Genomic DNA, 24,546 nt, shown 5'->3' with positions numbered 1-24,546 from the left:
ATTATAACTACTTGTAAACTGAATCCCCAGAAAATGAACAGTCATTCCCATGTTAACAGATCTGCAACACAAGGCCGGATGACTGGACTCCTTGGTGTGGAGGGTTAGAATGCTGTAGACGAGTGGCAGGTTATCTAGGGCTATTTTCAGTCTCCTTCAAAACTCTTCCCTGCCCACTTTTGTGCTGACGACGATCACAGTTTTAGAAAATATTCTCCACAGGCCTTTGAGAAGTTACAAATGTCCTCAGACAACATCTGATCCTGATAGTACAGTTGCCCACCTGCTTTGCTAGACCCATTCTACCTACAGTTTCTACCAATGTGTTTGGTACATGTCTTGATTTGTACCTAGCTTTGTTCTGTAAACAACAGAACTGAATGCAATCACTTCTGTGGCGGAGTATGTTTCTCAGGGCAACTTGAATCCATGTGCCTGGGCCATGGCCACTCACATCTGGCTCAAGAATAAAGTCCTTCTTTCCCAGATAACATTTGTATTCCAAACTCGGAAAGCTTTGGAGGTAACTGGGGAAAGCTAGTCATTTTTTTTTCATAGAACACAGAACAGTAGAAACATGATTTCAACGGCAACTGTTATCACACTAGGCGAAGAGAGACTAGCAGGCTCACTTTTGCAAAGACTTAAGATAACAACAACAACAGATCGTGGAGCTACAGGTGTACAGGAACTAGCCCCAGCCCGACTCTTGCTGAAGGGCCTCACATCCAAGCACCGCAGCATGGTGGACTCGGAAGCCCGCTCGTACACTTACTCTTTATGCTTTGGGGAGCACACGATGGCGACCGCCTCGGGCAACATCAGCTGATAGGAGCAGTGAGTGTGAAGATCCACACTGGACAGGAATGCGGTTTGCGTGGGGTGCGTCTGCAAATGGGAAGAGTCTCATGAGGGAAGCCCAGGCTTCACTTAAACCTTGCCCTGCGATTTTCACGAAGCATGTGAGAAGCATGCTTTGCTATGGGTCGGTGAGACGGCTCGTGGGTAACAGAGTTTGCCATGCATGCCTGACTGATGACCTGGACTCGATTTCTGGGACCCACGGTGGGAGAGAACTGACTCCCTGAAATAGGTCCTCTGACTTCCACATGTGTGCCATGGCACCTGCACGCTTGCACCTGTATACATCACACACTATGGTAGTAATAATGCATAAATAAAGAGGAATTAGGTGGGGCTGATAGGATCCCTCCGTTTCTGTCATGCTATTGCTTATTTGTTTGGAATAACGGTGCCTTAGAGACAAAATTCCTACGAGTGTATGTACTTTCCTTGTGGGAAAGGTGGAGACGGCTTCACTTACCAGAATAGATCCTCCATTAATCTAATGAAGTAATAATCTGACTATCTCAGCCTATATCCAAGGATCTCCAGACTAAGGAAGATGAAGCAACATGGGCTGTAGAAATCAGAAACCTGGAGTCGTGGACACTTTTTGCATTCTGACAGAATTAAATATAGCACATATATGACAATGTCTATGCTTCTTCATCCTCATAAACAGGAAGGGGGGGGTCTCCAAGTTGCTGAAGGTGTTTGAGACTCATTAAGCTTATCCACTGAAAATGCACAAAGAAAAAGGAGACTATGAACAAAATCCTGTCTGTGCTAAACACCCACCGTTCCGTGGAGTCATGCACCGAGTAGGTTCATAGTTCAAACGCAAAGATTTAGTAGAGGAATGAGTGAGAGGACTTGACACTGCTCCTCTGCCAGGGAATACCTTCTCTGAGAAAACCAGAGCTTTCTATGCCATGGCAGAATGGAAGATGTGTTCTAAGGAAACTGTGAGCTATGGAGACAGTAAGCAAGTTTTCACATAGAAAAGTTACTATGCCCATCAATTGACTTCAGGCTGAATGTACCCATGTAAATACCCGAGCCCTTCATTTCTGCCTCAAAGAGCTGGTTCTCTGCTCGGGAGAATATCTCTCCCATGGGAGCATGGTACTCCCATTGCAAAGGAAAATGATGATGGTGGTGTTGGTGGTGACAGCAACAGCAAATGCCATTTATTACAAAAGAATGAAGAACTGGGCTGAAAATAAATCGCTTTCCATGAATTATGACATAGAGTTCTCATGAAGGTTAGTGTTGTTATTATCCCCGTTCTATAGGCAAGGAGACGACTGAGATAAACAACACAGTATCTTCTAGGAGTCAAAAGAGGCAGTCAAGCTAAGACATGTAAAATTCGACCCCAGGTCTGCCAGATCCAGTCGGAGTTTCTTCCTGATGAAGAGTTTGTATAGCTCTAGCCCGGGACTGACTGCTGTTATCGTGTTCTGTGAAAACCAGCAGTTCCTCGAGCTTTAGAGATATAACTAACAGCTGTGCGTTTTCATTCAGTCACAACAGCTTGACTCAGGAGAATCTAGATCTTAGACGTCTGGAGTGATGACAAATCCATTATTTAAACACCCTAACTTCACTAGAGCATACACAACAGACACAGCACAGCGTAGGAAAACCTTTGATTCTGGTTTGGGAATTGTTCATCAAGATGAACACTGACTGGCCTACATAGGCATTTTTAAAACTACCACTTTTAGTGTGCTGTAATTCTCTTGCTATGGCTTGCGTATGTGCATAAATGCATGTGTGTATGATACAGTGGTGTCTGTACATGTTTATGTGTGTACGTGCATGTGTTAGCCAAAGGATAATATCAGGTGTATTTCTCTATGGCTCTCCACCTTATGGGGGGGGCGGGGTCAGTTTTCCCCATTGAACCTGGCGCTCACTAATTTGGCTAGGTTGGCTGCCTTCCTGGCAATCACCAATGATCTGCCTGTCTCTAACCTCAGTTCTGGGACTCTAGGCTCATGTGGCAGCACCCAGCTTTTTAGGTAGGTACTGTGGTTTTGAACTCAGGTCCTGATTTTTGCATGGCAAATACCAGCTGGCCCATCTTCCCAGGTCTCTGTGCTATAGTTTATTTTGCTTTAAAATGTATTCTAGATAAATTCTGTTAGGCTAAAAAAAGATTTTAAAACAGCAATTTCCAGCCAAGCGGTGGTGGTGTTTGTCTTTAATCCCAGCACTTGGGAGGCAGAGATGGGTGAATCCCTGTGAGTTCGAGGCCAGACTTGTCTACAAGAGCTAGTTTCAGGACAGTTAGAACTGTTACACAGGGAAACCCTGTCTTGAAAAAACAAAAAACAAAACAAAACAAAAAAACCCAAACCAAATAAAACTCAGCAATTTCCATCCACCCAGTAGTAAAGTGTATTATTTATTATTAAATAAGCCAAATAAACGAGTAGCAAGTTTTGTTGCTCTTTTTTTTTTAACAAATAAACTCCCACATTCGAGGCATGGTTTATACTTTTCAAAGGGCTTTCATATGCCATCTTATTTGCTGCTCACATCAAATCAGTGAGAGAAACTCATTAGCTTCCCTGTCAGTGAGAGAACTTGAAAATAAGGAGCTAGTGGTCCTGACTAAGAGGACAGAGGGACTCAAAGGCCGAGAGGGAGTGATGTCTCTTCCGCCCTGCTGAACTATATCATAATAACACTTAGCAGGTATGTGTGTGTGTAAGTCCACATGGCTCCCCTCCTCCCAGCACTTTTGTACAAACAAATAAAAAGCAAACCAACCCCTGCTCATTCTTTAGGTCTCTTGCAGGCGTTATTTCATCTAACACTCAGTATCATAGGAAGTCAATTATTATGGCTCCCACTTTGTGGACGATGAAGATGCTGTTACAGTCACCTGTCAATGTTCCTACCATGAGCTCTCAGTGGAGCTGATATTTGTCAAACTCATGTTTATTTGATGCATAAATCCAGTTTCATACCTACAGTGGCCCAAAAGATGTTAGAATCCAATATTCTGGCCCTAGTTGTTTGTTCAATTCCCCAGCCATTTTATGTATGCACTTCTGCTCTGTGGAGCAGGGCACTGAATGTGTGGACCCCCTTTGGTACACGCATGCACTGTTTAAAAGAAGTGTCATCAAAAAAGATGTATAAACTATTTAGACCCACAGCCAAAGAAAGGAGACCACCACACAGTCTAGACTCTGGCCATTTCTCTGAGATTATCTGAACCCATCCGAGAAAGGTCTGCTGTCATGTGTTACCTTTCTTAGCTCTGGAGAAACAGAAAAGTATAGGCTACCTCTTTCGAATCCAGATGTGACAGACTCCGACACAGCCTGGCACTAAATAAACTGCTTTAAATCAGTATACTTATTACCTCCGGGGAAATATAAAGACAAAATCTATTTAAACTCAGCTAAATTCCTGTTTGAAGAAAACAACACACCACACAAAAATAAACCGAAACCCCAAAGGCCAGACGTACATGAATCCATCCCAGCGTGAGGAGACCATGTTGATCTTGGACATTGAATAATTCCTCTACGTTCTCCATGTCGCAATAGTCTGGGCCTGCAGACTGCTTTGGCACGATCACATGGGTGATAGTGAACTCATTGTGTGTCTGGAAAACAATCATCCACAAACAGTAACAAGTCTCCGAAGAGGATGTGGGATGCTTCACTACCGGCCAGCAGACCTCACCACTTGTACTACGGCACTATCACAATTCAAAAACCAACAGAAAAGTTGACTCTACTGAGTCAACTTTGGGCATCCGCTGCTTGGGGCGTGAAACCCATTTCTGTGGTAGAAAATACAGATGGAATTAGCATCAAGGAGAGCAATGGGGAACGGAGTTATTAGTTAATAAATAATGTGTTGGCATATTAGACCTACAAAGGAAAATGTCTCCGCACAGCAAGGCCGGTTTCTGTGGAGGGACAAAGACTAAGTTGGCAAATGGGTGGCGTTACTCAAAGGCAGTCCTTTGAGTTGTAGGGATTGCTGTCTTGTTTTTTTTATCAGTTATATGTAATTATGAAAAAGTTAGGATTTTCCTCTAAGAGTCACCAGTGTTTTCCAAAATTAAAAAAAGATGGCTCTTACAATTAAGTAAAAAGAAAGAAGAAACACATTGGACTCTTCTTGGGGAAAAGGTGGGCGTGGGAAAGAAAGGGTCTTGAAGTAAAGATCGGGAGGTCCTGGCTTGGCTGTGATGGGGTGCCATCTCCGGGCCCACTGGCCTTCCCATCCTTCTACAGCTCCGCTCTCTCCAGCCTCAGGGCCTCCCTACCCATTGAGCACGATTCCTTACATCTTGACTTGTAATCAACCAGTTTTCTAAATGTTCTGTTTCTAGTGTTTGATGGTGTTTCTGAAATTTTAGTGCTCATTTTTTAAGAATGCTGAGTTCATGAACAATAACAGCTGCTTAAGGAAGTGCATGTGTATAAGGTTCATTTCGGAATACTTACAGCCCTTCCCCCAATTTGAAAGGGACCCACTGAGAGATGAAACAAGACCGTACCAGTTTGCCACAGAGGATTCCACAGGTCTCTATTCCTCTTACTGTGTTTGATTCAGCCAGCAGCAGAAATTTATGGCAAAGGTCTCTTGATAAAACCACACCCCTCAGGCCTTCAACCACTAAATCTAAGACAGTGAAAAGAGAAACATGACAGAAAACAAAGCTTTGGTCTCATTCTTCAGCACTGAATCTCGGCAAGCAACTAAAGCACAAATTTCAATACTATCAGGTGTTTCACTTTTCACAGCTCATTTAAAAAAAAACGCTGGAAAGTAAATGCTGATTAGAAGGAGGGTAAACTGATATGTACATTTCATATGCAAATCATTTTCTAAGAAAGTTTATAAAGAGCCAGCACTCTTACACAACCGCCTTCTGGAACAACTCTCGCATGCGCGTGTTTTCTTTCTGCACATCGGAAATACGCCAACGAGCCCACAGACCGAGCACAGTTCACTTTCCATGAGACACAGGATGAATACTCCTTATTGTGCTTGTTATGTGCAACTTCTAGCCTAATGAAAGTGGGCGAGCCGTAAACAAAAGCACATTTTTCTCTGGAAACAATTACCAGCCAAGTAGCATGGCTGCCTACCGTGACTTTTAAATAGGAACCTCTGCCAAAGAGAACTGCCTACTTACTCCATTTGGGAAACTTGCTAGAGAAGACGAGACGGTACTTAAAACGAACACCAGGAACTGCTGGTGGAAACCCACACAGTTCACAGCTTATCTGTTGATGAGACTGACGCTCCACCGGTCCATGCTGATGCTAAACACTGCCCTTTACTATCTGTCTATTGAGCTAGGGTCCCAGCAACTCATTTCTCAGTATCTTCTTTCGGAAGTTCCCAGTGTGTTTCCCTTTAAGACGTGTGTGCGTCTTGAATAAAACACCAAGAAGGAAAAGAAATGCTTGGACTTCTCATTCAAAATCTCTATCCAGTAACAAACTATGTCTGCTCTGTAATCGGACAAGTTAGTTGGGCTGGATTGTAAAGTTAGAGACAGAAGGCGGTGCGCCTGCCTCCTAGTGACTTACTCTGAACGGCGCTCAGAGTGGCCGCAGGCTTTAAGGCCCTGTTCACGGGAGGAGAGTGATCAGCGAAATCGCTGCCATCACTTTTACGGGGCTGATCCGCAAATGCATTCCGTAGAGAGTTGTTCTGGTGGGTGGAAAAGCAGGACAGTCCGCTTCCATCAGTCTGCTCAGACAGCACCGGGGAGTCTTGACCTCGCGTCTGGCCGCGGGCCAACTCTTGCTTCTTGAGCTGATCTTCGAAAAACAGGAACTGTTCTGACTCTAGTTGCTGCTGGCGCATCTGAGCTATCCGCTTGCGCTCCGCCTCTATCAGTCTCTGATGTTCCAACTTTTTAAGAATTTCGGCTTTGTATTTGTTCTGAGGAGATGGTTGCCAGGAAAAAAAAAGTGTTAGTTTCCAAGCCAAAAACATCAAACTGAAATTATTAGATTCTTTAGTCTTCTGGGGGTTTGGGGGTGGGGAGACAGAGAGAAAGGAGAGAGATTCATAGGAAAATAGAAAAGTAAACACCACAGCAAAAATGCAGAATTTGATAAAGAAAGTCGTTTCTAAATCCGTCACATTTCATGAGATGAAGCGCAGAATTCATGCTCTACATTCCCCCGTGGTTCTAAATACTGAAATATCAATGTCTTGTCCTCCTGACCCCTCGGGCAGCTTCAAACAAAGGATCTTGTTCCTTAAACAACACTGTTCAATCTGGCAGCAAGTTGCCAGAAGCTACTATTTAAATTCAAACTGAGATGAAATAAAACCAGCGATGCAGTTCTCAGGCACCCGGGTCACATTCTAAGTACCCAGCAGCCTCCCGTGCTGGTGGCCGCAGTACTAGAAATGACAGATGAGTATGTCCGCTGTTCTAAGTTCTTTGGCGTGGGGCTCCTCAGAGCCTTTCTGTCTTTGTCTGTAGAATGCATTCATATGTTATGGGAATCACAGGGAAGTGGTTCCCAAAAGTGTTTCTATTTCTTCTAACCAAAAGTCGTGTTAAAAATTAAGAATCCCAACACCCAGTCCTAACAAAATATCTGGGCATTACTATGGTAGAGGGATACCAAGGGGGTAGTAAGTTCCCCAACTGCTGTTGAAAGAAGCTTAGTGGCGAGCTACTGAAAGGTGCGGGGAGCAGAGCGGACTCACCTTATAGCCATGCTTCATAGCGCGAATCACTCTGAGCCTTGTTAGCATTAGCAATTCTGATTGGGCACGGATTCTACAGTTCTAACAAGCACCCCGGCAGGCAGGTGTTGCCCATAGTCAGAGCCTTCAGGTAGATTTAACCCTCTATCTAGCCTTGGCTGCTGCCGCTCTCCCTCTCTGGAAACCTGCACGTGAGGTACGACTATAGACTGTGTGAGGGCACTTTCGTGACCATGGCAGCACGGGGCACAGCTGTCCCATACGCTCCTCACAGGGACACCCTGAAGGAGCGCCATCCTCGCTCCCTCTTTAGTTTAGCTAACCAGCCTTCCAGCGATGCCCCCAAAACTCTGGGACTGTTAGCAGAGGTAATGAGATGGAAGAGACGCCAAGAGGCGGTGGAGCTGGTGACCTCCAAAACAAATGGTCACCCAACCACAAGAAAGCAAAGCGACACCTCTAATGATCTCTTAAGACCTAAGAATTTGAATATGGAATCTAAGAACCCCCTAGATTTACTGGGTAATCTCCCCTTTCAATGCCCGTCGGTCTCCTTTCACTGTGTAGTAAAAAATCCAGAAATTAGCATCCATTGGAACTAGGATTATGTTTCACCCACAAGGTTAACTGTTCTATCTTGAGGAAATGTTGACTGAACTATTTAAGAACTAAATTTAAATTTCCAAGGCCTACATAATTAAATACATCAAAAACATGCTTTTTTTTGTCTACTTTCTGCCGCTTCTATTCATCTGGAAAAATAAATGTATCAGCCATCTGGCTCAAGGTTACGCTGGAATGACTTCGTCAGAGGTTCCATTGAAACCACTGTAGGAAGTCTACTTCCTAATGCACTCTTTATTAGATGTTTTAGGAAGTGAAAATACCGCATCCTTAGAGCACATGCTCAATCTGGACAGCTGCATGAATCTTTTATTAGCTTCACATCCTTACATCTTTAATTTTTAATTTAAATGCATATATTTCAAAAACTCATACAGAAATGAAATTCAAAAACCATTTTCACACACACACACACAAAACAACAGTGGATAAATAAATGTGCCGATTGAACTTACTTTGCTTTGCAAATACTCTTGGTATTCTATGTTATATTTCCTTATCAGGTCCTTTTTCAATTCATCTGTCCTTGGGAAGGCAATCTCCTTCAGTTTCTTTCAAAAAGATATACACATATCAATTAGTGGGAATTTCAGTATACACTTTCCGAACATCAGCTGAGAAAGAGAAACAGCTGGGATGTATATTAGAAACCAAGTTAGAAGAAGCAAAGATAGCCTCAGAAAAACAATCTATTCTAGGATTTCAAAATACAGCTTCTAGCAATGAAGAAAATAAACTGTGAACTGTGTTTGTGTGTATGTGTTCCCTTTGTGAGATCTCCGTTGATTCTACTGGTTAGATAAGCATTTTGTTTAGGAAGGTAGCAATAGAATTTCACATTTGCCTTTGGAGGTCATTTATTCTTGGCATGACAAGGGAGACAACAGGGTTTATAGTGGAGAGACATTCCTACACATGCCAGATGTAAAACGCAGCTGAGGGACCTTTCATGAGAATTCAGAGTCCCAGGCTAGTCCCTGGATTCACATCTCCAGGGACGAGTGAGGGAGTCGGGATCTCAGACAACTTCTTTAGCAGTTCTTAATGACAGGAAAGACCCAGGGAACTTGATAGAGCCCTATCACACCCTCCCTTGTGTGAGAGGAAGGAAAAAAACCTAATGAAATTGGTTCACACAGGGAGCTGATGGTCCAGTTAGGACTAGTTCCCAAGTTTTCTCTCTTATCTCTAGCTAAACTCTCCTGGGAAAACTTTTTTCTAGGAGGCAAATGGTTACAAACCACTTAGCAACAAAGCTATGTCCTAAGAAACTTATGTTTCAGTGATTTTGTTACTATGGAAAAATCAAAGTATACACTTACTTAAAGTAAGACAGTAATGATGTCACTAGGCAATAGAAGTTAATGGAACCACTGTCATCTCTAGGGCTCAGGGATTGAAACATTGTCATGCATACAGCTCAGGCCTGTAGCTAAAATGTGGGGCTACTGCAAAAATCAGGACTGATTTCTAAAGAGTTATTCCATCCTGTGGAGAATAATGCAGCAGCTAAAACAGCTGAAGTGCATGGGAACAACTGTTCTCTCAGTTCTCTCTGTCTCCTGGAGAAGCTGTAAAGGAATTCCTGCCTTACATCCGAACTTAACGGGGCACATTCTCTTCTCTCCCTCTTCTTTTTCCCAGTGTAAATTAGACACCTTGAATGGCCACCATCACAGCCACTAAATGCATTAGGGGAAAATCAAAATGTCACAGCTGATGAAATGGGGTTTGAGAGTTTACATTCATTAGAGGACAAGCCAAGGAGGAAGCTATGAATCAATCGCAGATACTTAAGGGCATCTGAGCCCACAGGGAAGGCTCAACCCCGTGTACCTTCATGATATCCTGCTTCTCCGGAACTTCACACTGCTGGTAATCTCGATGGCCAGGAAGCTTTTCTACAAACAATCTAGAGAAGAAGAAAACACAGCATTAGTATGCTGTGACAGCGAAAGGCCAGTGTCAGTTTCTAATGAGCATTCTTTTAAAAAATAATTACACTCAACAACATCCCTGCCCCCCTCCAACCGAGACAGGGTTTCTTTGTATATTTGTGTACTGTCCTGGAACTCCCTCTGTAGACCAGGCTGGCCTGGCTGGCCTCAAACTCACAGAGATCTGCCTGTTTCTGCCTCCCCGAGGGCTGGAATTAAAGGCATGTGCCACCACCACCTGGCAACAACTTTTATTTAACTATGGTCTTTTCATCCATCCACTTTTTCGATAAAGGTTGGCATGTATATTATTCTGACTCTACACTATACTTATACTAAACAAAAAATAGCAGGGCTGTGCTGGTTACTTGTTTTGTTTTTCTCAACTTCATGGAAGCTCAAATTATCTGGGAAAGACAAACCTCAACTGAAAAAATGCCACCTCCAGACTGGCCTGTAGGCCAATCTGTAGGACTTTTACTTGATTAACAACCAATGTGGGGAAGCTCAATCTACTATGGCAGTTGGTCCTGGATTGTTTAAGAAAGCAGGTTGAGCAAGCCATGAGGAGCAAACCCATAAGCAGTGTTCCTCCATGGCTTCTGCATGAGTTTCTGCATCCAGGTACTTGCCTTGACTTCCCTTTGTGATGAACTGTGATCAGAAACATTTGTTGGAATATAAACCCTTCCCTCCTCAAGCTACTTTTGGTCATTGCCTTTATCACAGCAATAGAAAGCAAACTCAGACAAGGGATGAGATCAGGATCTCTACAGGCTCCCTCCGTGCTCTAGGCCTTCTTGGGCCTTGCATACTTGAACCCACCACAGCACCATCTTACATATGTGTAAGATTTTCAAACAGGGGTATAAATCCCTTTCATCCCTGAAAAAGACCCTAACCACCTTTCCTGAATTAGCATCACTGTCGTGTGTTTGTAAAAACTCATAATTGAAAATTCATAGCTAACAGAACCTCTAGCGGACATGGTAAACAGAAGTTATTTTCCAGTCGCCTGGGAGGAAAAAGATTCAGCAGAGGTGAAGAGAAAACCATACAAGGCAGGTGCCTTGCTCCCAGAGAAGGGAAGAAGATGGCTCGTCTGCAGGGGCAGATGTTTCTCCTTCTTACTCTAGGATGCATCCCTGGCATGAAGCCCATAAGTGATCAATATGGATTTGGAAAATGAATGCCTAGCCTTTCCTTAATAGATCATGGTGGAATATAGACCATTTAATATGGGTACTTTGCAATTACTGGTTCACTTAATTTCTCCTCACGGCAGGGTGACATGTCACACCTAAACACAAATATAACTTCCATTTCTGATATGAGACAGCTAAAGCTGGCAGAAGCTAAACAAAAGATATTACTTGCCCAAGACTTCAGAAACAGTAAAATCATAGACCCTGTGGTAGTTTGAATGTATTTGGCCCCCAGAAGTTCACAGGGAGTGGCACTGTTAGCAAGTGTGGCCCTGTTGGAGGAAAGACTGGGTGACACACACCTCTAATCCCGACCTTGAGGCTGGAAGGCACACCTTTTATCTGGGCCACACCTTTTATTGGAAGTGTGTCACACTGTGGGGGTGGGCTTTAAGGTCTTTTTCTCAAACTTTCCTGAGTATGACAGGTAGCCAACTTGTTGCCCGCAAGATGTATGACTCTTAGCTCCAGCACCCCATCTGCCTGCATGCTGCCATGCTTCCCTTCATGATCAGAATGAACTGAACCTCTGAAACTGTAAGTGAAGCACCCTTAATTAAATGTTTTCTTTATAAGACTTGCCATGGTCACGGTCTCTTCCCAGCAATAAAAACCTTAACTGGGACAGACGCCCAGAACTTTCTCCTTCGTGAGGAGAGTGCTGGGGGAGTTTACACAAAATTGGACCTGAAGGTGGAAAATACATGACCTATTAAAAATATAATTCATAAACTCAAACTTTTGCAGCATTTTGGCCATAAACTGTGGTTGACAGCCCGCAGTTTCATATTTATTGTGCAACTTTCTGGTAACCATTACTTTTTTCCAGTCAGGGTAAAGTTAGTCATTAATTCTTTAAATTTCCACTTTAGTTTTCCAAGCTTACTAACTTGGGAATTAAACACGTAAATTGTTTTTACTTTCTTCTTTAGTGGAATCATTAAAAAACCAGTTTTTTTTAAAAAAAAATGTTTTATTCTTTCAACTTGAATGTTTTCAGAATAACATCCTCCCATGTGAACTACTGTAATCATAAATAAAATACACAAAATACAGAATACGAGTATTTCATGATCTCATTTGGGATTTTTAAAAGACAAAGGCTATGCCACACACAGTGATGCACGCTTGCAATCCTCAGGACTTGGGAAGTAGAGGCAAGAAGAACAAGCATTTAACTCCATCCTTTCCCCGGTACATGGTATCTTTCCGTCAGTCTGACCTACAGGAAACACTGACTTCAGACAAGGTGGAAGGAAAGACTGACACACGAGGTTGCTTTCTGAACTCCATATGTGTATGTTGTGGTATGCACGCACCTGCATTCATATATACAAATGTACATGTATGTATAGCCATCAGAAACATACACACACATACATGTGTGTGCACACACACAGTTTTTTTTTAAAACAGTAACAGTTCAAAATTTCAGATGGATGAATAAGTTTAGGGATCTGCTATACAACATGGTATCCATAAATAATAAACTATACACTAGAAAGTTGCCAAGACAACAAATTTTTAAATATTATCATGACGAAAATCAGCAAGTGGGTGATATAAAAAGCTAATTGGCTTGATTTAGCCACACAGGCAAATAAAAACATAAATGTGCCCAACTATTTTCCAACTAAAAACAAATTAATGAAACTAATTAACACGTGGTTTTAAACTAAACCAATGAAAGGCTTAGCTTAGAGTCCATCATTATTGTTAAGAAGGGATCCTCTAGGCGGTGAAATTACCAAACTTGTAACAGAAGTCCAAAATCACCTTCGCTAACTCTAAAGTTAGGATCCATTACGAACACACATCTGAGGATCCATTACTAACACACATGCGATAGTTTCTGATGGATACTGTGGTGTAGCCACTCTTGCTTAATATTCTGAAAGTTCTTTTGTAGATTAACTTCTTGTGTAAACAAGCAAATGCTTCTCAAAGGCAGCTGCTGGATTCTGTGTGAAATGGACTGCTGTGGCCTCGTCAGGAATCACACCTCTCCTATGCTCCCCAAGGTGTCCCTGCTCTCAAACCTTCAGATTAAAACTTTAAATATCAATGGCAGACTCTACATGCTCTAGATGAAGCAATATGGCGCCTGCTCTCTTGCTACGGGAGAAAAATGGTACCAAGTATGAAACTATAGATGTGAAAAGAGCCTCCACCCCTCCTGACCCTCTCATCCCTGAGGCTCGTGAAGGGTATCTCGATGCATTTCAATGCGTATCGACATACATATTCCGTTTGTAGAAAATGGTCAAACTGGTCTGAATATGAACACTCTCGTGGTATCCAAACTGCCATGTCAAAATATCAAATAAATATTGTTTCAATGTTCTCATTCTAAAGACCTCTAAAATAAGACTTACGTTATAAATTTGTTATAAAGAACAAAGGCATTTTCCAGGTTCCCTTCTTCCAAATACACAGACGCCATCCTTTCCATTTCTACTCCGGACCTGAAGTAACGGCGTGGGGTGATGTCTTCATTAATGGAGATATTACAACCAAGCTTGCTTAGAGCCCGGACCCGCTCCTCTGGACTTAGAGAAACATCTGTATGATCAGGCATTGCAGCCAACTTTTTCTGCAATTAAACATTTAAATATCTGATTATAGGTTTTTAAAAATTACATAGCTATTTAATTCATGTAATTTCTGCACCACAAACCCAATATTAGTACCTCCGAAAATCCTTCTATAAGACTTAATGATAGGACCAGTGTAAGACCTATTTGCACAGTCACACCCGAGACACACATCCAGGAAAAGATAAACACTTTTATTGGTCTAAGACCTCTTCATAGGTTTCAAAGTACGATCATGTGGCATTTCCTGGGTCTGCAAGTGTTTAAGGTATAAGCATCATGTAAGTCGTAATGTTAACCATTTTGGATCATTCTTGTCACAGGAGGGCTCACGTCACGGGACTCTGAGGTTCTCCAGAAAGCTGCTTACATTGAAGTTATTGTTAGGATTTGGTTCTATCCCACAACATATCTAGTTTAATCGGGAGTTTCTAGGGCCTCCCTCTATTGCCACTATACAAAAGAAACGACAACAAAAACCACTGGTAACTCCTGGAGAAGCCCTTTCAGAGAAAAAGAACACTCGCCAAGCCCCACCCCTGCCCCGTTACTTTTCTTTTAACACAAATAAATCTAATCAATTTCCATCTAACAATAATTGCTGTCAATTAGTTCTCAAGTGAGAAAATGGTAATACATTATGGAGAAAAGTAATTTCTATTTCTATCTTTGAACTTTACTAATAATGCCATTGTGTGTACTCTCAGATGCGCACAAAGCCTACATAGTCAGGATAACTAAGATGGGCTCTGTGCTTCAGAAATGCCAGACTCGAAGAATGGCTTGTTTTGGTTTGTTTTTCCATTTATTGAGGGCACAGTAGTAGATATTTTATGTTCTTTACAACTTGACTCCAGGTCTCCACATGTAAGAGCAGCTGTAAACGATGTGGACGTGAACAGCCCTGGCTCCTTGCCAAGGCGGTGAATACACAGACCACAGCTTGTTTTCCCCTTAGTTCAGACTTGTCTGTCTCAAGAGTACGGTCCAGGCACCTGCAGCATCAGCAGCAAGACAGCTGTTCTCAAAAAATGCAAATTCCTAACTGGCTCCACTGAAGATCTACAAACTCAGGACCTCTGGAGGTGGCTGGAAAATTGCTGCTTCAGTTAGTGTTCGCAGAAGGACTTAGTGCATTCTCCAGCTTTAGAGCATCTGACCAGTATTTCACAGTCCAAGAATGAGGCTACTCCCGAGAAAACTCAGCATCTTGGAGCCTTCCTTAATCAAATATGGGTAACTTGTAAGCCCGACTACAGTGAAGGCAAAATGTGTGAATAAAGTTCGTAGAAAGCTCTGAAAAAAAAAATTTAAATCAGATACAGCTTTATTCTGTCATGAAGAACTGAGCCACTGGGCAGAGTGCAGGAGATTATGTACATAAGAGTTTTTCTTATGTCACTTGATTTACTTTATTTCCAACTTTATAGCAAGTAAAATACTAGAAATCTGAAATGATTCTTGTTTCTAAAGGTTTAATATATAACAGAAGCCATAAGACTTTTCTGAAGGCAGCCACTTCCTGTGCCTGATGGTACTTTTGGTTAGACATGAAAGCTCTTTCCTGCTAATTCTTACCCAAGGAAGTGCCAGGCAAGGTCTCCAGGTAACTTTCCTGCAGATTGATGGGCATGCCTGGTCCAATTACATTCCAAGAAATAGTAATACTTAGTCTTCTACATTCCCAAAGAAAAGAAGTTTCTGGTCCAAGTGACCACCATAAAAGGATACACAAAATTTTGATTCTCACCTTACACTTTTTGATCTATTTTCTCTTGGTCAGGAATTCCAAAACTAGAGAGAGATGATGAGCAGCAATGCAATATATGCTCTTCCCACCTTAGTTTATGCCAAAGTAAAACACATTTCTTCCATTAGACATTAGGAACCAAAATAGAGCTGGCAGGATAGGATAACAAAAGACAAATTATATAATAATGTGAAAGTTTCTAACACAGAGGCTTGGAAATGACAACTGCCCTGTTTCAATCCCTGTAGAGTGTGTATGTATGTGTGTGTGTGTGTGTGTGTGTGTATTTAACATCCTATAAATATTTTTTTTAAATCTGCTGGAATTTGTCAAAGGAATTTTCTGACAAAGTCCAACATCTGCTCATGATAAAATTCCTGTAGAAATAAGGGATGGAAAAAAGAGATCTCAATGAAGGTATGTATGAGAAACCAAAAGCCAACAATCACATTAAACAGAAAAACTTGAAGCATCCCCACTAAGATCACGGTAAGCATGTTATATAAAATACCGTGCTATAAGATGAGAAAATGAAATAAGAGATACAAATAGGAACAGAAGAGGCCAAGGTATCCCTATTTGCAAATAATTCCATATATGAGATACCCTAAGGACTCCAACAGGAAACTTCTAGAGAAGGTAATCACTTTCAGATGAGTGGCAGGATATAAAATGAACAGCCTTCCTATTATACTGACAAAAAAACAGACTGAGAAAGAAACCTGGAAATCCCATTCACAGTAGCAAAAAAAAAAAAAAAACAAAAAAAAACACCCTTGAAATCAACTTATAGGATGAAAACTTTAAAACACTGAAGAAAAAAGCCAAGAGGACACCAGAGGATGGAGAGAACTTTCTGCACATGGGCAGGTAGGATTACAATGGTGAAAATGGTCACCCTACCAGACGCCATCTGCAGAGTCAATGAAATCTTCATCAAAATTCTGATGCAATTCTTCAAAGAAATTAAAAAAGAAATTTTAAAATTCATATGAAAGCACAAAAGACTCGAGTGAACCAAGACAACCCTGAACAAGAGAAACACTGCCAGGAGAATCTTTATTTCTGATTTCAAGTTATACTACAAAGCTATAGTAGTTTTTAAAAAGTTCAAAAACAGTCAACATGATTGGTTGAATAGAATCAAGAACCCAGATATAAGCTCATGCACGTTACAGTCACTGGTTTTTGAAAAAAATGGAAATATATATATATACATCAGAGAAAAGAGCATCTCTAACAGAAAGTTGTTATCTGTCTACATGTAGAAGAATGTAAATGGAACCTTTCTTTTTATCCTGCAAAAGAAATCAGTTACAAATGGATCACAGATTCCAATGCTAGACCTAAAACTTCTAGAAGAAAGAACAGGATGCAGGCTCAAGTAAGAACTTTTTGAGAGGACCCTGGTTTCCCAGGAAATAGGATCAACAATCAACAAGTGAGACTTCATGCAACTGAAAAGTTCCTATACTGCAAAAGAACTTGTTAACTAACTGAAGAAGCAGCCTACAGAAATGCATTAAAAAGAAAAATATTCGCCAGCTATATATCTGGTAGAGGACTAACATCTCTAATATAGAAAGAACTCAATAATAAAAATATGAACAAAACAACCCAATTAAACAATATGCAGAGTTCTCAGAAGAAGGAATACAGATGGCTAAGGGATATTTTTAAAGTATCCACCATCCTTAGCCATCAGGAAATTACAGATAGAAGCTACTTGGGGATTTCACTGTATTCCAGTCAGAATGGCTAGATTTCGAATACAAAAGAATACAAATACTGACAAAGATGTAGGGAGAAGAGAACCCTTATGCACTGTTGGTCAGAGTACAAACTGGTGCAGCCACTATGGGAATAAATGTGGGAGTTCTTCAAAAACTGCAAATAGATGTACCATATGATCCAGACACATCACTGCTCAACGTATACTCAAACCATTCTCTTTCCTGTGTAGGAGACACATGTTCAACTTTGTTCATCATTGCTCTATTTATAATAGCTAGGGCATGGAAACAATCGAGATGCCATCAGCTGCACAAAGGATGATGAAGATGAGGTCCCTAGATACAATCGAATTTTATTCAGTTGCAAAGAAAAAATTTAAATAATGAAAATTTCAGGTAAATGGACAAGATTGGGAAACATTATCCTGAGTGAGGTATCCAAAGACCCAGAAAGACAAACGGAACGTGCTCTTAGCCAAATGTAAATCTTAGCATTAAATCTTTAGATTTGCGTATCTAACTTGGAATACCTGTAGAAGCCAGGAAATGGGAAAGGGGTCGTTGGTGGGATGGGAAGGGTTAAAACAAAAGATCTTAAGGTAACAGAGACAGTAGGGCTCAGGTGATATAAAGGGAGGAGAATAATGGGTAAAGAGGCATAAATAGGGAGGGGATGAGGGGCAAGGGCAGAGAATGGGGCAAGAAGAGAAAACTAACACTAAGGATGTTTGAGAAAACCATATGGAAACCTGTTTTATAAGCTTCCTAAATATCTGTCTATCAAAAGAGAGAGAGAGAGAGTCATAAAACATATAATTATGTTATCTTATCCAGGTAATAATGCTTCTTCCAGTTATCGGAGAGTGCGAGATACAAAGCACAGTGCCAGGTGTATGATACCTCATCTCACACTATTTTATGAGGGGTGTGTTGGAGACCTCCTACGCAATACAGGCTATCACCATTGCTCTTGTTTTTTCACTAGAACTTGGTAGTAAGACTTCATTGCTGAAGGCATTACATACTTTGTTAACAATACATGGAGAAATCAAGTTAGTACTGACCAGGAAGTTCCTCCCTGTTGGCAAAGATGCTATTTAGGCTGCTGACAAAAAAAGGTTGTCAGCAGTCTTATCCAACTATGGCCCCTGTGAGATACAATAATGACTAATATGGTGAGATATGTCCCTTGGGTGCAATAGTGGCATGAATGTTGTAGAGGTAACCAACTGCTTTTTTCCTTGAATTTAAGGTCATAAGGAAATGCATGCTTGGTGCTAGCCAAGAACCCATGTTTGGGAGCTCATAGGACTTACTACTGTTATTTTGCTAAACAGACAGAATATGAAACTGCTCTCTAAATACCCATAGATTTATGCACCTCTTGGACCATATCAAAGAAGTTTATTTTTACAGTAGATGGCAGTTAATACAGAAACTCACAACTGGTCAAAGTACAGAGAATAATTAAGCATCTATGCAGTGCTCAGCCACAAAAGGGACATCTATATTACAGACCCTCCAAGGTTCGGGAACCATAATGGAAGAGGGGATAGAAAGAGATAAGAATCAGAGGTCAAGGAGGTGTAAAAGACTGTCTTCCTGACATGTCAGATGCACGCATAAATTCAGACAGTCTGTTTGACTGCACAAGATCTATACAAGATGAAGTCAGTCAACACTCCAACATAATTGGGAAGAGACTCATGAGTCCCCACTTCTAGTTGAGGGGCTCTTGACAGTTGATGGATTCTTGGAGAGGGAGATTTGGTTTTCCTTGAAGGTGTGGCCCTCTGGTAGGTTAATCATGCTTTAGTACCCCATGTCCATGAGTTCACAGGCAGCACAAATTGGACTCTGTGGACTACATAAAAAGAGAAGGCATAACGTTGGGAGGGAGAGTGGGTAGCCACAGCTCTGAGAAGTGTAAGGGGAGGAGTAGGCAGCTAATATGATCAAAATACATTGTACGAATGTATAGAATTCTCTAAAAATTGAAAAAACATTTAAAAATATTCCATCAATTAAAAAATAAAGTACTAAGTAACATAGAAAAACATACTTTCACACATTCTTGCTTTGACCCACACGTTACGGTACTGTTCTTGTAGCTTTCTGAATAATTTTATAATTTCAGAGAAGCTGCTGAAGACTTCCCTACAGAGGGATAGGAATGGGAGCTTGTGCTCCTTGGGGTCAGGAAGTTCATGGTTTCTGCAGCACCTCCTTCTCAAGGAGTCTACGAAAGTCATTCTTGATCAGGATTAAAGCATTCTTGCTACAACCCTCTTCAGTTCAAGGGACTTCTAATTCTTTATGCTCTTTATGTGTTCAGGGTCTGTGTTTTGTGTAGACATGGTATTCAGACCACTGTTGTTCTCAGGGTCACCAATACTGTGAGTTCTATCTGGAGGAAAAATTTAACAGCCTCCATTTATCAAGTCCCCACAATAGTCTGAGAGCACAGCACAAAGGAGGGCCAAAGAGATGGCATAGCATCCTGTATTCACATTGAGGGACTGATCTGGGGCACCAAACAAGCACATTGCGTTCTCAAAGTCCTGGTTCCTTCCTTTCCAGCACAATGCACTTCAGGGGATGCAGCTAGAAAAGGTGTGAACTCTGCAGGGCTGTAGAGGGAAAGTGAGAAGAGCGAGAGTTTCAAACCTGCAGGCACGCAAGGAGGATGCACAAGCAACACTGCCAGCGCCATGCTGAGCACCTGACTCTTTTCCAATTACTGCCACCCAAAGCAAACCTCCAGCTTCTATCAGTAGAGAAGCTGAGATTGAAGCAATCAAGGTGATGTCCTCGCTGAAATCCCCTCCAGTGTTTCTCGAAAGGATCTACACTCTTAGAATCTAGCCACACAGATCAAAATTTCACAGGTGTGTCAGTAAAATGATATTTTTGTCTGTCAAAGATGGCTTTATTAGTCACTTCCCCAAAGGACACAGCCACACACAAAGCTATAAGGAAGTGCTATGCTTCTTGAAGTGGCTGTGATTCTCTTCACAGTTGGTCCTTTCTGCTCGTCTTTTGGAGCTTTTCAATCATAGACAAAGTGTCAGTTGGGAGAACTTACCAGCGAGTTCACAGTGAACGGCTGCTCCATGCTGTCCCGGCTGCAAAGGCAAGGTGCTCAGCTCGTGCTTCCTTCTCAATCACTTCATCTGTTTCAAAGACACAGAGCAAAGCTGAAGTTACTCTATGAGAACTCGTCTCAATCCCCAAGTTCTAAACTCAAAAGGACGTGAACACTGAAAAAGTTACACAATCAGAGTGCCTAAAGAGTTCTTCCCTAGAAAACCATGGGTGGTTGGTTGTAGGTTCTTGAAATTGACCCTCAAAGGCAGAGGGATGCAGAGAATTAATATTTGATGAGCGGAGCATGTGAAGCTGCTGTATTAGTTTATTGAGAATCCTATTGAAGGCTTACTTCCTTCAAAAAGAAAATGAAGACCATAGTTACTATGATCAAGAATGCTGAGGTCACTGACTGGAGAGGAGCCTGGAGCCAGGCTGGGTTTCAAGAAGTATAAGACAACTCCATGAGTCCTGCCATTATGAACCAGTTTGTGGAGTCCCCTCCACTTGAGAAGGGACAAGACCAGTTTTAGTGGGCCTTCTGCCTACCCAACATGATAAATGAAGGTTGCCCCCATGATTATGTTCCATTATACACTAAAGATGAGGATTTATGACATATATTGCAGCCCCTTCAGCAGTTAGTATTAAGCGAATTAAAACCCAGGCTACCACCTGGTCCTCACCAAAGGAAGTGAGACTTTGAACAGAAGCAGGTGCTTTGCTTGTTTTGAGATCCAGATGCCAAGAGTTCTGCAGCTGCGAGAAAGCCAATTCTACCAAAACCCACAAGCGCTTCAAGGAGGAGCCACAGCCACAGCTGAGCCCCTACTCACCAACACCCAAGTTACAGATCCCTAGTCTGTCCTACCAGGTCAAAGGTTTGACTGCAACCTTAAGATAGCATGCAGAGAATCTAGGTAGGCTATGCTCAGACACATGCCCATAAAAATCTGGGATGGGTACAGCCATTAAACCCAAGGAAATGAATAAGGTAGCAATAGAAAGCCGGCCAGCTGTGTGACTACAGATAAGTTACAGTGTTGGGACATCTGAAAACTGGAGAAGCAACAGTACCAATGACATGGCTGTAACAAGGATTAAATGAGTTAGCAGGAAGACTATAAAGAGTTCCTATCCCATAGCCAATATCCTATAAACATTACAATTATCAGAATCTTTCATTTTCAGCTGAGGAAACTAGATTTCAACAGTGCTAAATCATAACCATTGCTAGCCTTTTCTCTGGACATCAGTGAGGGCAACCTCTCCATCCCCACTTTCCACCTCTAACCCCGTCACATCGGGACATCCATCTTCTCACTTAGGAGACTGTGGCAGGTGGCAATCTCTTAAGCTGCAACATTCTGTGATTTCAGGAAGCTCCAATCAGGTCAGTCAACTCATCTTGATGTTAGTTTTCATTCCAAACCCACAGAAACCCTTCAAAGAAAACAACCGTGCCACTAGGTTCTGGCTTTTTCTTTCTTGTCTCCAGATAACCGTAGAGTAAATACTGAGCAGTATGCCCGAGTTACAAAGATGTCAGAAAAGAAACTGCCTTGGAGAACTGGAGCATGATAAATAAAAAACCAGAGACAGAAATTAGGGTTCAACCTGAAAGTCAGAAAAGCAAAACAGCCAGGCACTGGCTCTTACCTCAACCTCAGTCTGAAAAGGCGATCCTGCCTTCAGGAATCTCAGAAAGAGATTGTCTGAGAGCTGTCTCCTCCCGTCTTACATCCTCTCTAGTACTGGGATTAAAGGTGTACTATCACCACTACCTGGTCTGTAAGGCTGGCCAGTGGAGCTGCTTGACTCTCTGATCTTCAGGCAGGCTTTATTTATTAAAATACAAATGAAATGCCACTACAGAGAGCTACAGTCACAAGTCACAGTGTGAACTGATCACTCCGGCACTGTGGCTGACGTAGAATGCAGGCCACTCTCACTGGGTAATTGCCACTTCTCAGTTCTCAGAAAACAACAAAACTGAAGAGTTGAAGAGACTCCCTGTCTGATGCAGCTGCACGTTGTCTGTAACCTCCGCTCCAATGGGGCAGAGTCAGTAGGATCAGGAGTTCAAAGTCAGTTTCAGCTACAGAGAGAGCTACAGCTATACAGAAAATTGAAGGCCAGCCTGGGCTAAGTGAGACCCTGATCCTGTCTCAAACTTCAAAAAGAAGAGGGTAAAGGGGGAGTTAAAGAAAGATCCAGAACAGTGTGAATGGGTGGAAGAGGGCGCATGGGATCAAAGAAATTCTAGTTGGTCATTGGGCTTTGGGAAAGTAGGGTTAATTCTGGACAGGTGGCGACAAGAGGGTCAGGTTTCTGTTCAAGGTCATACTGAGCTACACATCAGTTCAAGGCACCCTCGGATTTATGAAACTATATTTTAAATTAATTAATTAAAACACAGAGCCTTAGAACTCATCCACAAAGCTTCTAAGCCCAGAAACAGGCATTTTAGAAGGAAGCCCGGGATTTCCACACACGCACTTCTGGAAGTGACAGTGAACAAATCTGCACTCACTGCGCCTGCAAATGCATCATGCAGGATTCTTAGCTGCGGGCAAAGCCCCCGACTCTCTTGAATTCTGAGAATAACGGAGAGATCATGGATTTCCAGGAAATCGGTCTCTGTGGCTGCACCACCCAAACCTCACAGAAGTCTAACAGACCAGAACGCCACCTTGCCATCTGCTACAACGCCAACAGTCTCGACCAGAGACTCTGGCAACGAATTGTTGCCGTGGAAACTATGTGCAGTTTCCTGAGGGGGTTTCTATAAGTTTGCAGTTTCCATACCACAGCGTGAAACATAGATGTTCATCAATTATGCCTAGGTCACATGCCTGCAGCCTGGCTATAAAGAGGCCTGGCCTATTCAGCATTTCAATTCCTATAGAAAGCAATAAATGTGCCAAGTAAGAAATGATGTGTTTAGGTTGGTTGGCCGATCACAGCAGTAAGTGTACAAAACCGAATGAGCAAAATTTTCTTTGTAATGTGTTTCTATTTTTGTGAAATGTTTAGTTTGTATGTCCTAAATGCCAGAATTAATTAGTTTGACACAGTTACAATAAGCACTGTGACCTTTAACATGTAAGTTTATTATTCAGTGGCAGAAGCCAGCCTCTCCCAAATATAAGATGAAAGAAGTTCACGGACTGGTTGGCCTTTCTTTTGGACTGTCCATTGCTGGACGGCACTGTTCCTAGAGGAGTTCTTCTATTTGGAAGTTCCCTGTTCTGGGTCTTACAACTGCTAAGGAATCACAAAGTGGTAGGCTGTCTACGTTGGCTCTCAATGTGTAGACCAGGTATCCCGAGGTACTATCCAGGGGCATTCACGGTCAGTATTATTTTCATGACATGACTACAGCATTTGCTTTCTGGAACACGTGTGGGTGAGCATGTATGTGGGTGTGCGATGAATGTGCACGCGTGCCCACAGGTGTGGAGGCCAGAGGTGAATGTCAGCTGTCTTCCTTAGTCACTTCTCCACCCTATGTTTTTGAGACAGGCTCTCTCACTGAATGTGAAGCTCACTAGGTGGCTATGCAGGCTGGCCAGCTGTGGCTGGGTCCTAAGTACTTTCTGGGAGGGGGGGTGAGAGGGCACAGAGTCAAGAGCACAGACTCTGGAAGTCAGGCAAGTCAAAGCAAACTCCGTTTATTCAGCAATGGGGAGAGCCTTCTACACCCTTTTCCCAGCACCCAGGCTGGGTTCTGAAATTGTCTTCCTGCAGTCAGCAAGCTGAAGGGATTCCCTGTTATTGCCTCCCCAGGGCTAGAGTTACAGTCAAGCCCAGAAATTTTGGCTGAGCTTTCCATGAGGATCTAACCCCAGTCCTCAAAATTTCACTGCAAGCCCCTATATCAATCAAGCCATCTCCCCAAGCTTTTTTTTTTTTTGTTGTTGTTTTTTGGTATCTATCTCTTACAATTGTGTTTTAGAGGGTGCCAAAATGGGTGAAGTAATTCACAGAATCTCCACTTCAATATTCTTAATGTCTGTTTTAATATTTAATAGTGGAAATAACCAACCTTAAACC

The 24,546-nt window shown here is 42.1% G+C and overlaps 1 protein-coding gene across 2 annotated transcripts in view; it reads right to left on the bottom strand.

Moving 5' to 3' along the window:
* The window catches only part of Stambpl1 (STAM binding protein like 1), a 46,786-nt gene that overhangs the window by 1,234 nt on the left and 21,006 nt on the right, over positions 1 to 24,546 (bottom strand). For both annotated transcript variants that reach the window (XM_075973863.1, XM_075973864.1), the window contains exons 2-9: positions 20,489 to 20,576; positions 13,702 to 13,919; positions 10,021 to 10,096; positions 8,640 to 8,735; positions 6,420 to 6,777; positions 5,378 to 5,502; positions 4,334 to 4,471; positions 776 to 888 (exon numbers count right to left, since the gene is read on the bottom strand). In XM_075973863.1, the coding sequence (XP_075829978.1) occupies positions 776 to 888; positions 4,334 to 4,471; positions 5,378 to 5,502; positions 6,420 to 6,777; positions 8,640 to 8,735; positions 10,021 to 10,096; positions 13,702 to 13,919; positions 20,489 to 20,518 (1,154 nt within the window). In that variant the 5' untranslated portion in view covers positions 20,519 to 20,576. The remainder of the gene's footprint in view (positions 1 to 775; positions 889 to 4,333; positions 4,472 to 5,377; positions 5,503 to 6,419; positions 6,778 to 8,639; positions 8,736 to 10,020; positions 10,097 to 13,701; positions 13,920 to 20,488; positions 20,577 to 24,546) is intronic.

This window comes from Microtus pennsylvanicus, chromosome 5 (assembly GCF_037038515.1).
Source record: "Microtus pennsylvanicus isolate mMicPen1 chromosome 5, mMicPen1.hap1, whole genome shotgun sequence".
NCBI lineage: Eukaryota > Metazoa > Chordata > Mammalia > Rodentia > Cricetidae > Microtus > Microtus pennsylvanicus.
Note: the sequence above shows the minus strand (reverse complement) of the source record. Positions and strands in the feature narration are given on the sequence as shown.